Below are 14,313 nucleotides of genomic sequence, written 5' to 3' on the forward strand. Positions count from 1 at the left end.
TAAGATGAAAAGTGTCTTTTGAAATATACAATATGCCATCCTCACAGGGCAGAGCATTTTTGCTGTCTTTCCAGGGAAAGAGCCTCCTGGAAAGAGGATCAGCCCATGCTTTTCCCTGTCATTTCTTTCTCAGTTTGCTATTATTCAAAAATCAGTTTTATATTAATTTTCTGATTCTGTTGCTGTTGAGAAGAGTTACAGTCCAATTGCTTTACACATTAAGCCATTAGAGGAAACTCTAGTGACAACAGAATTATTTAGGGTGATTTCACCCTATACCATAGATTGGACTGTGGGTTGGTGTCTGTATTATGTTAAAGCATCATCTCAGAGCCCAGAGGTGTTGGAAGATATTTTTGTTCCAGTCCTCACTCAGTTCAGTTGTGATTGTGTAAGGACCAAAATAGGGAGTCAATTTGATATCCACCTTAGATGGTATAGCTGTGTGCTTGTTAAGCTTTGATGATGTAATATCCTTGTTGCATCATTATTGGTAAAAGTTGTGGAAGGAGGGTTCTGGGCCTTCTTAACATGTGAGATGCATGAGTGTGTCCCTCAGGAAAGGGATATGTGTGGCATGAATGATTTCTGTTGCCTCTAGGATCCATAGAGCCCAAAATGCACAGGGAAAAATCCCTAAGCTTGATAGATGGCTACCCAGTCTGCCCTGCTCCTTGTCTCCCCATCTGAACCTTTTTATGGCAGTTGTTAATTTTTCAAGACTGTGGTTTCAGTTTCACAGGTAAAGTGTTTTTTCCAACAGTCATCTTTTAATCCTTTCTTCACACATGCAAAAATACAGTACCAGAAAAATGGACAGTGTCCCTGTTAAAGAAAGAGCTTGCACAAACCATGACTAGTGCAGCGAAAGTCTATGTTGGCAGAATGATTGCACAGTATCACTGTGTTCTGTGTCTGTTCTGATGAATAAGCTTTGTCCCATACTCTGTATATGAATTCATGGTGGAAATAAAGTGACTAGATGGTCAGGAAAAAGCATATTTAGTTAAAACAATATCACTATTTTTGTGTCTTCTCTTTGCATTAAGTATAGGCATAGTTAAAATCCAGAGGTACAGAGCCCAGGCATCAGTTTCTGTGAATTCTAAATTGTGAACATTGGTAACCTGATATCTTTCTGTAAGTGTTTTAAAAATATTGTTTGAATTAGCATAGTGTAACCAAGTTGCCTTTTGAAGGTAGATCCTAGCAGTGGTTTACTGTCAATTACAATTATTCCTCATAAAATTGGTGCCAGAACTTTTTTTTGGTGTTTGTTTTTTTTTTTTTTTTTATGTATGAAAGTGTTCTCTTGCTCAGGAAGTACAGCTCTCAAGAAGAGATCTGAAACTGCCTATGCATGGCAGTTATATTAGCATTATTTCATTATACAACATTTAAGCCTCCTGTTTAATCCAGTGTTGATATATTTCCTTCAAAATGAAAATATACAAGAGTTTAGAGCTGTATAAATAAAAGGGTGTGAGGAAAATTCACCCACTGGAATTCTGATCTGCATGTACATCCTCTCTGTCTATCAGTTTAGGATCGATCCTTCAGTTATTCATTCATATGCATAGTCTTAGGCATGTGACTAGATTTTACCAATTTTCAAAGGAGTTCCTGGCTGAAGTCTCAGGTTGTAAGTTCTGGTCCAGGGACATACTGTTGTATAAATCTACTTTACGTATAGCACACCACAGGGGCAAACATCAACAAGAGCAACGTTAGTAATACATAATGCACCTATGTTCCCGCTAAGTATTTCAAGTAATGAGAGTTTTATTTTAAATTACTTACAAGAAAGGTAAATATCAAAAAGATGCTAGGGTTTACCTGAGTTAAATGCTAAAGGATGTGAACCAGCTGTTTAATAATACATTTTTTGGATAAGATCAATTTATTTGTTCTGTGTTTGGAAAACACTTGGCACAGTAGGATCATGAGTATTCCTCATCCTCCCATAAGGAAAATTCTTGTTTGGGATGATGTGTGGCAGAAGGATTAAAAGTGTACTGCCATAATTTTTATTGCATTTAAAGATCACATCTGCATTTCTAAAAGAGTTATTAAGTACTTTTTCCAGTCTTCATGCAGTAGAGTGTCCTTATCTTACCCTTACAGCACCATCCCCCATATTCGCTACTTTCTGCAAATACCTCACCTTCCTTAAATTTCATCTTCTCTGACAGACACTGAAGGATGCCAGCGACAATGCCCGCAAGGACTTCCACCGGGAGGCAGAGCTGCTAACTAACCTGCAACATGAGCACATTGTCAAGTTCTATGGTGTTTGTGTCGAGGGTGATCCACTCATCATGGTCTTTGAGTATATGAAGCATGGAGATCTTAACAAATTTCTCAGGTAAATGCATGAACACATACTGTGCTGCTGAGCTAGAACTGGGTAGAGAAGGTAAGTGTTATTGGTATTTAATGTCTTATTAACCTCGACCACTGGAAAATGCTGGCAACAATCTATGCAACACTCATCTTGTGTACTGGGATGTGGGGTTCTTTGTTAACTCCCTATTTGAAAGTACCATGAAGTCAAGTCTTATGCTTTGCACCAAACAAATGGGAACCAAAGAAATATGGTTTTAAATCTATTTTGTGTATGCTGAAATGTTTGTTTATAAATCTTACAGTAGGAATCATTTTCTTGCAGGCTTTCTGGTAGCACTTGGGAAGATCCCACTCAACACCTATTGCTATGTGTAGGCACCTAAAAGCTTTTGAAATCTAACCCCTTTTCCCTCATTTCAGTGTTTTGGAAAGACTTCCATTAATCTGAAGCAGAAAAGCTGAGCCATGGAAACTTCAGTGCAATGGAAAATACTGCATCTTGGGGTCTGGATTAGGACTTTATTTCAATAAGCTGTTCAGGAATGTGTATTGGAAACTGAAACTTTGCAGCAAAGCAGTCATAAATAAATAGATGATATCTAAGGTTCACAATATTAGCTAACTCAGGAATCAGGAAATTATGAACAGTGGCTCTGTGTATGTGCCATTTCCACTAGCCTGCACTCGTTGACATAAAAACAAGCAGTTAAGAAACAGTTTTCGCTCCTATGTAAAAAAACATTTGCACAAGGGACTGTTCTTTCAGGGTCTACCATTTTCATCAAAAGATATCACAAAGGCCTTTCAGTGTACTGAGATTTCTCCTGCTCAAGATAACTAGGGGTACCACCATTTTGGAAAGGTATTTCTGACAAAGCTCTAAACCAATCAGAACTGATGTCCCTTTAAATGGGTTCAGATTTAATAACTGATTGAAATAGCTAGTGACTGCTAGTGTCACCATTTATGTATTTTTGATTGCCTATGTGAAATGAGTTTGCTGTCTTTCTAATGTCTGCTTAACAAATAGCCACACCAAAGCAAATTACACCAGGTAGCATCCTCCCCTATTCGCAGGGCTGCCAGGTTTGGCAGGAAGACCAGGGTCTGAACTGGGGATGCAGAGCAAATGCTACTACTTTTCCCGGATTGCTCATCTCTTTGGCAGAGGATATATTGTCAGAGCCATGTTAGGGCATTTACATTTGACTCCTTGGACCTCTGCCATGGATAACATGCCGTCACAGTACTTCTACAGTGCACTGAATTTCCATTAAATGAAGCTAGATTTGCAGTGGATAGGAAATAATTTCTGCTTTTGTAATGAATGCTTACTCTCTGATTCTTTTTGCACGACGCTTTCTTACCTCATAACTCTTATTTTAAATTGTTGTACAGAAAGATAATTTAGCAGACAATATATTTCCTACCTTAAGTCTTCTCTTTTATTTATTTATTTTTTAAAAAAATTATTAATCAGCCCTTGCCTTTAGAACATAAAATGATTGTCCTGGGACAAGCTGTTAAACTGAAGCTCCAATTTGTCATTCCTCTCGTATTTGCTGCAGCTTGTGCTGCACATCAGAGGTTACTTCTACAAGGCTGTAAGAGCTTGTATTTCTTACCCTGCAGCGCCATCAAAGGCTGTTGGGGAAAAATGAATCCAAAATTTAACCCAAATAGGCCTTGCTGTCTGCATGCAGCCAAAGGCTGTTTGAGATCTAGCACTAAAGCTTCAAAGTCTTGCCTGTACTGTGCTTTTTCTGACTAGTGGAGGCTGATGCGGATACAAAGAGATTTCTGTCAATGTTCCTTGCTGTTGCAGACACTTTTTACAGCCAGCACCAAGAGGACAAATGAAGTGGGTGGAGTGTTAAGAATAATCCAAAAGTTTCATTAGATACAGATCATGTCCTCAAGGAAGCTTGAGAAAGTTGAAGAGTTCTCTAATTTGGTAACTCAGATCTTTATGTGCAAAAGCAATAATTAAAAAATTCAGGCAATGAAAAGGCACAGTGCTTTTCAATAGGAATTTGCCTGTGAGTCTTGGCTGGAGATTTCATATTCTCCTGTTTATTCCCCCAGCCTACTTCAGTCGAATAGCTGCCTGTATGTACCCTGTAGCAGAGCTTCTTTGCCTGGTACCAGATGCAGTCCCAGCAATGCTACACACCCTCCTTCATTTCTTTCTCACATCTGTGATTTTGCTCATGAGGTTCTTCCCTTGGGGCAATTTTAATATCATATTTCTAATAGGTAGTGTCAGATTTGGTCTCACAGGTTTTGATTAATTTGCAACTCTTTCCCCAACTCCTGTGCCCTTCCCCTAGGGACAAATCAAGGCCTCAGCTCTACTGATTAGAAAGGTGATCCTCTGAAACTCCTCTCTGTAGGAAGAAAGGAAAAGCTTCTGAGAAAAAATAAAAATAAGTTCTATTAAAAAAAAAGTTAAGGAGGTAAGAGGAGAAGTGGTCTCTTAGAAGGAATAGTCTTCAGGAATGGAATAAAAAAGGCTTCTGGAAATGTAGAAAAATGGAATGGATGAAAAAAAATATTCAGAATATTCTAAAGTGTATCAAGTAAGGAATGATTGCAGATGACCTCAAGAATTGGATAAGTGTTAGCTAATAATGCTTACTAAAAAAATGTGTGTGGGAATGTTTATATCTATATCTTCAGAATCTTAGGATGTTACACATATATACCAAAGCTAACACAGTTAGGATGGATGAAGCACATGTGTTCCAGTACATTGCTGGGCTTTCCAAATGCAAAACATCTCTCCTTCTGCTAGATTGTATAGAACTTCCTTATTAATCAGTTGATAATTGCATCTTAAAGACTTGCTGTATCTTGAAAAGCTTGAATTTCTGAAGCTGTTTAGTTGTTCCAAGTAGCGTGTGTTCTGTGTTCTCTTCCCATTGTAAAGAATTGCCATCTCAGGCAGGACTTGGTGATAAAATAAGCAAAAATGGTTTCATGCTGGGCATTTAGATAGGAAGGGTATTAGAAGCATAAATCTAAAATTGCTGCCCTTGTTTCTTAGATAGTGTCTCAGAAGGAAGCTAGCTTTCTTCTTTAAGAAAAGACGGAAGGGTCAGTGGCCTCTCTCCCTTGAGAAATCAAGGAATGCTAGTCACAGGAAAAGTGATGCTGTGCATGCCACTTCATTGCCTTTCACTCTTACAGAGTGATAAGGTTTTCCTCAGTTAACAAACAGATATATTTTGCCAGTCTGTCTCCAGAAAAGATTACTAAAATGGAACCAGTAAAACTGGTAGTTTGGGACAAAGTGTTAGTATTATGAACATGTGTGCCTTATGTCTGTAATATATCACTTGTTGTGTAATGCATTTCACATCACTTGGCTTTCACACAGCAAGGGAAAACAGTAAATGAAAAAAGGCAGGGTATGTTTTCCCCTATTTCACCAATGAATTCATAGCCCTTCCAGTTGTTAGATTTGAGCAAGTCAGTTCTGTGGGTTTAGGGTCACTAATGTGTTTCAGCTCTCCAGCTTACAAGTGTCTTATTACTTAATCAGTTTGCATTTTGGTGCAGGGCACATGGACCAGATGCAGTACTGATGGCAGAAGGCAACCGTCCTGCTGAGCTGACCCAATCCCAGATGCTTCACATTGCCCAGCAAATTGCAGCCGGTATGGTTTACCTGGCATCACAGCACTTCGTGCATCGGGACCTTGCTACCCGTAATTGTCTGGTTGGTGAGAACCTGCTGGTGAAGATTGGGGATTTTGGGATGTCTAGAGATGTGTACAGCACGGACTACTATAGGGTAAGTGAACTGTTGTAGTGGCTTAAACCTATACCTTGTTCTTACCACATTCATATTACTGATTCTGCTATTACACCTGACCATCTACCTGTTGGGTGATTTACACACTGGTATATGGAGAATATCATAATTAATTGTACAGTTTTGGTAAATGTCAAGAAACTAATCAGAGTAAGATTGGCATGTCTTGTTGTGTATATATGTTGGCTTTACATGCTAATAATAAATCACAGAAAGGTTTTTTTCTCTGGGTAGGAATTTTTGCATGTTTGCTTAGCTTTAGTGAAGCAGCAGCAGCAGCAGCAAATAAAAAGGAAGAGTGAGCAATCTAATTTGTCCCAACACTTGGGAGTTATTAAAATATGTTCTTATATATTGTTAAGACAAATGGAAACGGTAACATTCAGGTATTTTAAGTTTCAGTTTACTAGAGATTTAAGTACTGGACAACAGCACTGGACCAGTTATTTTAATCAGTAAGAGACTTGGTGAGAAATTACTGTAGAGTCAGCACCTGGAACGCTTTGAGTAAGTTTTTCTTGCCTTAAGCCAAGTCATTAGTCCTTATTATGCTTATGGTTGCAGAATTGTTTTGTTGTGGGTACAAGTAGACTATTGAACTTCTTCATTCCGCCCCTGGCCATTTTTCTTGAGCTTGGTTGCCCTAAAATGATCTATGAAGTTTGCAAAGGGCTACTAGGATCTCTAGGATGACAGGAATGTGTGCATTAGTTACTGCTGTTGCTGTTGTCTTTGTATGATGCAGCAAGTCATGTAGTTGAGGGCATTTGCTGTTTGCTGCTGCATTTGTAATTTCATAATTGGAACTGAAGCTATCAGGTGTTTATGACTTGGGGAAGGTAATCTATTCCCAAAGTGTTTATACACCCCATAATGTAGCCTGTAAGATCTTGTCTTACGCTTGGCATCTTTATGCACATTTTCTGTAACTGCCTCTCATGTGACCTGTTGCCAGTGAATTCCTTATTGCTAAAATGAAAGCTTCTTCCGTAGCCCCCCAGTTTGGGCTGCTGTGTGCATAAAAGAGAGTGTCACTTTGGTGTCAGTACTAGTAGGATGCCTGGAGAGAGATTGTCCAGATGATGCTGGACAAGGCAGAGTAAGGTTTACACAGGAGTTATTTTTGAATGTTATTTCACTTAATAGCTGAGAAGAAGTAACTGTTTCTGTTGTTCTTTGTTCTTTCTTTCAAAAGCCAAACCTAGTATTTAGTAAGCATATGAGCCAGGTTCCTCTGACATTTTGTTATTTTGGAAACTTGGCACTTCAAGCTATTTGGTCAATGTAAAACAAGCATTACTGCACTTCAGAACTTGGAAAAGTACACAGAATAGTAATCACTGCCTCCCTCTGTTTGTGTTTACAAGGACACCAGTAAGCATCAATGGCCAGGGTTTCTTGATTTTGCAGCCGAAGTATGAGCAATACTTACTAGGACAGGTAGTGTGTGTCTTTTCTGTATTTCATTGGGGATGGATTTGTTTATGATGTTTGTCATTATACTAAAGAATGAATGTCTGTGCATAACAGGAAGTGTTTGCAAAGGCCTTGTAGTCAGTAACAGCATCTTTGAATAATAAATGCTCTGCTTATTTTTGGCAAAAATTAGTAACTCCCTGCTGCATGAAAAACTACCTGCAAAATGGGATGAAGCTAAGTAATCATATGGTCTTCCTGGGGATGATAGAAGCATGACACAGGCATATCACAGTAGATTGACTTTGGCATCTTCCTACCTGCTCATGTACCTCTGGGTTTAATCACTGAGTCTTAACATATGTGCACTGAAGCAAAGCTTCTACCCAGTGAAGCACAAATCTAGAATAAGACCCGTCACCTGGAGAAAGCAGGGGTTCACCAAAGAAAATTTTGCGTAACCTGGGTAGTCTTGGGTACCTCTCAAAGGACCTAATTCAAAGGGTGCACTGCATTTCTCACTGCCTCTTGCACAGAATCATTCTCTTCTTCCCTTCTCTCTATCACTTTTTTTTTTTTTTGAGGCTAGGGTAGTATCTGTGGGTGTAACAAAGGAGAAGAAAGAGGAAGTAGTGTGAAAAGGGAGATGTGGGAACAAATAAGGCAGGAAAGGTAAGTTTAGAGAGGTGTTAGTAAAAGACAAGTGTGAATGAAGGTAGAAAGAGGTTGACAAGAGTAAGAAAGGATGAATGAATATGTAAAGTAGCATGGGTTCATCAAAAATGATGGTGTAAGCTTGCAGCATGATGGATAGGTATCAAGTTGGGTAGTCACTTACTCTGCAAAGCAAGAAAAAGATGAAGGACCATTTCTCTGGCCCCTTATGCTCAGGCTGGCTTCTAGCCGGTGCATAGGAGGGACAGGGCCACAGCCTACTGTGATACCATATTTCACAGTGATAAAAGTTGGAAGTTAATAGTTGAACCTGTAAGGTTTTGGCCTGCCTTGCTTGGGCCATATGTGGGCTGATCAGAAGCTGGTCATGAAACAGTCAAGGCTATGATGACTTTCTAGGCAGTTGCCTGGAGAATTATATTCATGGCAGGCCTAAGTAATTAAACTGTCAACAATGACACTGATATGGCACTGACCTACCATACCTAATTGTTTATCACAGGCTAGGTCTTTTTAACTGCTCAGGCTTAATCACATACATAGAAGCAATTCTTCTCCAGCCTTGACAGCTTTATCTGATGCTTCTTGGAAAGATTTCCAACACACAGTTCCAAAAAGCTCTGCAAGAAATGGTTCAACATTTGTGTTTATTAATACTCTGGAATCAGCTTTTTGGGATCCTACTACCCTATCAGGATGTTAGGTTTGCCCAATATGATTATTTATAGCTAGCTTCTGTAATATAACGATGATCCCCAGTACTTGTTCACTGTTAGATTGTTCATGACATTCTGCATTGAATCAGCTCAGTTGTTAAGTGATGCCTCAGGGAGGAGGGGGAGAGAAATAACCCTTGGGCTGGGAATACATGTGTTGTGTGGCCCTGATTGCACAAGCTTTCCTTTTACTCCTCCTTTTTTTTTTTTTTTCTTTTCTTTTTAATCAGGCAGGAATCTTGTGGGTGGGGGGAGCCCTGTTGTACTTGTTAGCATTCAGTGTAACAGCAATAATTTTCACTAGTCGGACTAGATAAGCATAGAGACATGAAGAATCTGCATGGCTTTTCTTACCCAGCACTTCTGTCCACCCAAGGTGAAAGTAAAACCACTGTTGAGTAATTAGTCTGATCTGTGTGCCAAACAGCTTCAGCAGCACTGCAGTTCTTGTAGCACAGTGGCTCATTGCACAAAGTTATTTACTTGCAGTGCTTAAGTCTCAGGTTCATTAAGGGCTTTTATTTGTTTTGTTGATGTCTGTTTTGTGCTGTTTGGAATCCCAACCCGCACAGGTCAGGGTTTCCCATCTTTCCCTCTCATGCTCAAGTAGTGTGACTCAGCAGCAGCTTTTAATGGATTAAAGTATTGACACTGAAGCAGGGGAACCACTGCTTTGCTAACATTTGTTTTTGCACTCAGATATAGTATATTAATAATTTTTTAGGGTTCCAGTTCTGGTTTGCAAGTAGTTGCTTAGTGCATGGACTTAACATACTTTTCTGCATTACTTTATTGGAAGCAAATAGCTTAAAAGGATAAAGGAAAAAGAAAACAAACAAACAATCCCCCCCCTCAAAATAAAAAAAAAAGGAAGGTTATTTTATCCAAGTACTTGGAAAAACTTTACAGGGATTTGCTTTAAATATCCAGCCTGGTCAGCCAGCCACAGGCTTGGGCCAAGATTTTGGATGAAACTCCAATCTCACTGGAGTAAGCAAGAGCTTTGCCATTAACTTCATTAGGACCAGAATTTCGCCCTTCATTTTTATCCAGTGAAGGATAGAGACTCTGTTTCTGATTTAGATTTATGGAGCTCTGTTGTGTAATCCCTTTTTAGCTATTGTATAACTTACTTGCCTTTATGCAACAGTATGAGGAACAGTGGAGAAAATAAGGACTCCTTTCCTCCGCTTTTACAAACCGTGCAAGAAACTGTCAAAAGACTAGGGCTGTTCATCAGGTTTCCATCTTCCTTTAGGCCCAGCTCACCACGAAGAGACAGATTCATGTCACAAATCACTTTCTTCCACTTCTGGCACGGATAGAGCAGCAGACCAAGAGGATGTGTTTCATTATAAAGTCCAGTGACACAGCTCCTTTATAATATTTTGTACCATGTACATTTTGTACCATGTTTTGCTATTAAAATAAAGCATAGCATGTAGGATTGGGAGAAGCAACATAGGTTACTAAGCCCAAGCCTTGCAGAATGCCACACAGTAGGTTGAGAGTGGGAGGAGCTACAAAAACCTCAGACCTCTTCAATCTACATGGAAACCCCCAACAGTCTTAATACTTTAGCACCTTCTATGTAAGACACCAAACCCCATAAAAATTCCAGTGTGCCACAAAAAAAGAGATGTCCAGGGTATCAACAGTGTCCTAAGCCTCTAAAGAGAAATCATGTTTGAGAAAAATTGCTGAGAGATCTTAGGAAGTTCGTCACATCTGGCACACAACAACAGGTGGCCGAAATCTCCATCAGTCCATCTTGGTGCAAATTACCTTCTGAGCTGGCAACCTTTATAACGGTTTGAGTGACTGAGCCATCCTGTGGCATTACTGCATTTGGTGATGCCCCTCAGAGCACCTTCAGCCCTTTCACCTGTCCTCAGTGTCTCAGAGCAGTGTGAAAAATGAAGCTGACCAGAGCAAAATCCTCCAGCAAGAGAGAAAACAAAAACACAGATGACCAATGCAAGTTCTGAAGAAAGACTTTAGTTACATAAATTAATACAGAGCAGCCTGCAAAGTGCTGATGGGCTTCTTCAAAGATGTCTCTCAGGTATACCACCAAATTGGATAGCAGTCTTGTGACTCTGAAGCTTGAATTTCTAAATCTTGGATCACTTCTACCACACAGCCCTTTCATCAGAGTGGGTGTTGAAAACAAGTAGGATGCTACTGCCAGAGCTCTCCCCGGAAGGCTGCTCCACAAACTTGCAGTCCTAATGGCTGCAAATTTTCTTTTATCTGCAATCTGAGTTAACTCACTGGCCAATGTATACCTACCTGATCACATTATTATCCTCCCTTCCCAACTTCTACCTCTCAAGTGTATTTAGAAAAAGTACTCCTGTCCCCTTTCAACTGTTTTGGAGGGTTAAAAGGCACACTGTCAGAAGGAAAGGTTCTTCATTTCTTTTCTCCTCGTGGTAGCCTTCTTCCCGGACTTTAAGTGTGTGAAACAGCAGTTTCAGTGTCTTTCTGGTACAGACATCAGTAGGACTGTAAGCATTGTTTTCCAAATGAAATTTTGCCCACTGCTGGATCAGAGATACCTCCCAGCCTCTAATGAAACATGTTCCATGGTACATCCTAGACTTGTGCAGCCTGTCACTGGCACACAGTCACTGCATTGTCCAACAGTGCCCTGGGACACTCTCGTCTTCTGCTCCTTGCAAATGAAGACTATCCCCTTTTTTCTTGAAGTTTTTGGTTTCAGTCTCTAAGTGAATTATTTTGCAGTTCATACTGGTGCATTTTGTACCTCTAGTGGTTAAAAAACACTGTTGTTTCTCTTATTTTTAGCTTCCTTGGGGGCTGCAGGTTTTGTTTTTTTTTTCTTTTTTTTTTTTTTAATTAAAATTCAGGTCTTGTCTAGTTTGGTGGTGAGTAAAGAACTGAAGAAATAGAATCATGGTTCCAAAAAGTAAACAACTGAGGGGGTGAGAAAGATTTAGAAGGAAGTTTCCTAGATTTTTGTGGCTTTGTTTCTTAATGTTTTGTTTCTTGATCATTTCTTTAATGTTACCGCTAAGTGAGTATTTTAGGAAAAAATATCTTTTTAAAACATAGAATTCCCATGCGCTTTCCGTTAAGATGTGAGAAGTTATTACACTTCTTAGCCTCCCAGGAAGACTTCCAAAAAAACTTGAGGATTACACAATTTGCTCTTCCAGGCCAAATTTAAAAATACCCAGCTTTCAGACCTTCTTGCTACATAAAAAGGCCACAATACTGTTTGAGAAACCATTTTTACACTTGGGAGTATTATAGTCCTCAGCAAACGGTCCCAACTCTGATCTCCGTTGTTGCTTAACAAAGTCAGAGTAGCAATTTAAACACAGTGAAATAACATTAGTATTAGAGTACTGGAATGGCATAGCAGCTTGCCCGCTAGGCATAGTCCTTCTTTCATGTGTGAGCCTAATACTGAAAAATGCTGTATTTCTGGCAACTGCATTAATACACTTTTCTGGTGACTTTCATTTGCTAAAAGATAGTACTAGTAAAATAATCAACAGAGAGTGATCTTGCTAAAGCTATTTCCAGTACTGAATGCCTATTTGCAAAGGGAATTAATGCATGACAGCAAGGAGCTAAAAAAAGAAAAGGCTGGTTTATTATTATTTGGGCTGTAACTAGCTGGGCAAGCATAGTGAAACAAATGTTTACAGTGCTGGAACAAGTGTCTGTCTATTCTAAAAGGGCAATAGCAGCAAACACCTGCAGGTCTCAGCTGTCACTACAGAGATGAATACCTGTGTGTGGGAGTTTGGAGGAGGTTGCACTAAAGAAAACAAGAAAGAGTTACTGAGAAGTCAAGCAGCTTGTCAAGGCATCCTCGTAGGTGTGTGTATTGAATTGTCACAGTTTGAAGGCACAGTTTGAAGGCTTTTTATTAGCAGCTATTTTTGCATCCATTGCTCAAAAGGAAGTTATCTGATTCCTTACATGGACTTCTCGGCTTTCCTCCTTCGTCAGAGGCTCGTTGCATCATATGTAGTGCTGGGGAGGACAGAGGGTTCCAGCAGCCCTGGGGATGTGCACAGATGATTTCATGCAACTGGAAACAATATGGGAAATAATGGGCCAGCTAGAGAGATCTGAACTAGCTGCCTTGAAGTCAGTGCACCAACCCTGAATTGAAAGTAACATACTCACAGGCAGAATTAGGACTAATGATTCTAGAGGACTTTTAGGAGCTTTCTAAAGGTCAGTACAGTGTCAGCATTCAAAAACTTGTAGGCGCTGGGACATGGCATTATCCTGATGATGGAGGATTAGCAGCATGGCTTGATGCCCATTACTTTTTGCCCTTGACAGAGTATATTCTGTTGTGTGCAGGAAGCATGCTCTTTCCTCAGCTCTTACTTAACACATCCCTGACTGCTGGTGTTTTGTCTGAAACTGCAGTTTTCTGACCTGCTCAGTTCTACACAGAGACCAAATTCAGCTTTGTCTCAAGCTTCTACAGCCCACCATTTTTAGCATGGCTCTAGGTGTAGTCACTTCCCAAGTGAAATTTTCTTATAATGAAATCATAGAATGGTTAGGTTTAGAAAGGCCTTTAAAATAGAATAGAATCATAGAATAATTAGGGTTGAAAAGGACCTTAAGATCATCTAGTTCCAGCCCCCCTTCCATGGGCAAAGACACCAGTGTCATTGGTCTTACTTATAGTTCTGTTTCCATTGTTTTCACTGACACAGATCATGTGAATCCAGGAGGATTCCAGGGGAGTCCAAGAAAGTTTTCCGTGTTGGTGCTAGAAGAAGGAGTATCAGATGTCCAGCATATGTAGTGTGCTACATTTAAAGGTGAATTCTTACTAAGCTCCATCTTGCAGGATTAATGACATGATGGTAATGCAGAAAATGGGGTTTTCAGCCCGGAGGTTGTGACATATTTTGTTTTGCCAGACTTAATCCCCTTCTCACATGAAATGTGTAAACGGGAAGCTGGCTGCATTGCTTCTGGAGCACATTCTCCTTCAGGTGGTGAGATCAAAGAGTACAGGGAGGGCAGAAACATAAAAACACACTGACTAGGTTGAAAAATGGAGCTGACTAAAAAGGCAAACTAAAGCAGAATGACCTTGCTTCTGTGACCGGTTACTTGATTACCCATTGAATTTGTCTAATTATTCTTTTGTAAATCCATCCCATCAGTGTGATTCTCATGCAGGATATCAAGAAGTAGGTTCATCTTGAGAAAATAAGTTCAGCCAGGAAGCAACACCCAGAAACATATGCCAGGAAATGCAGAAATTATATTGAACCCCCTATAGCTATGAGCTCTGAATGTCAATCAAAGACTTCATCATAGTATCTTTTGGAA

At 39.7% G+C, this 14,313-nt stretch overlaps 1 protein-coding gene across 1 annotated transcript in view; it reads left to right on the forward strand.

The window, feature by feature from the left end:
* The window catches only part of NTRK2 (neurotrophic receptor tyrosine kinase 2), a 203,130-nt gene that overhangs the window by 153,016 nt on the left and 35,801 nt on the right, over nt 1–14,313 (forward strand). The window contains exons 15-16 of the mRNA XM_034072840.1: nt 2,193–2,365; nt 5,908–6,142. Of these exons, the coding sequence (XP_033928731.1) occupies nt 2,193–2,365; nt 5,908–6,142 (408 nt within the window). The remainder of the gene's footprint in view (nt 1–2,192; nt 2,366–5,907; nt 6,143–14,313) is intronic.

This window comes from Melopsittacus undulatus, chromosome Z, assembly GCF_012275295.1.
Source record: "Melopsittacus undulatus isolate bMelUnd1 chromosome Z, bMelUnd1.mat.Z, whole genome shotgun sequence".
Taxonomy (NCBI): domain Eukaryota; kingdom Metazoa; phylum Chordata; class Aves; order Psittaciformes; family Psittaculidae; genus Melopsittacus; species Melopsittacus undulatus.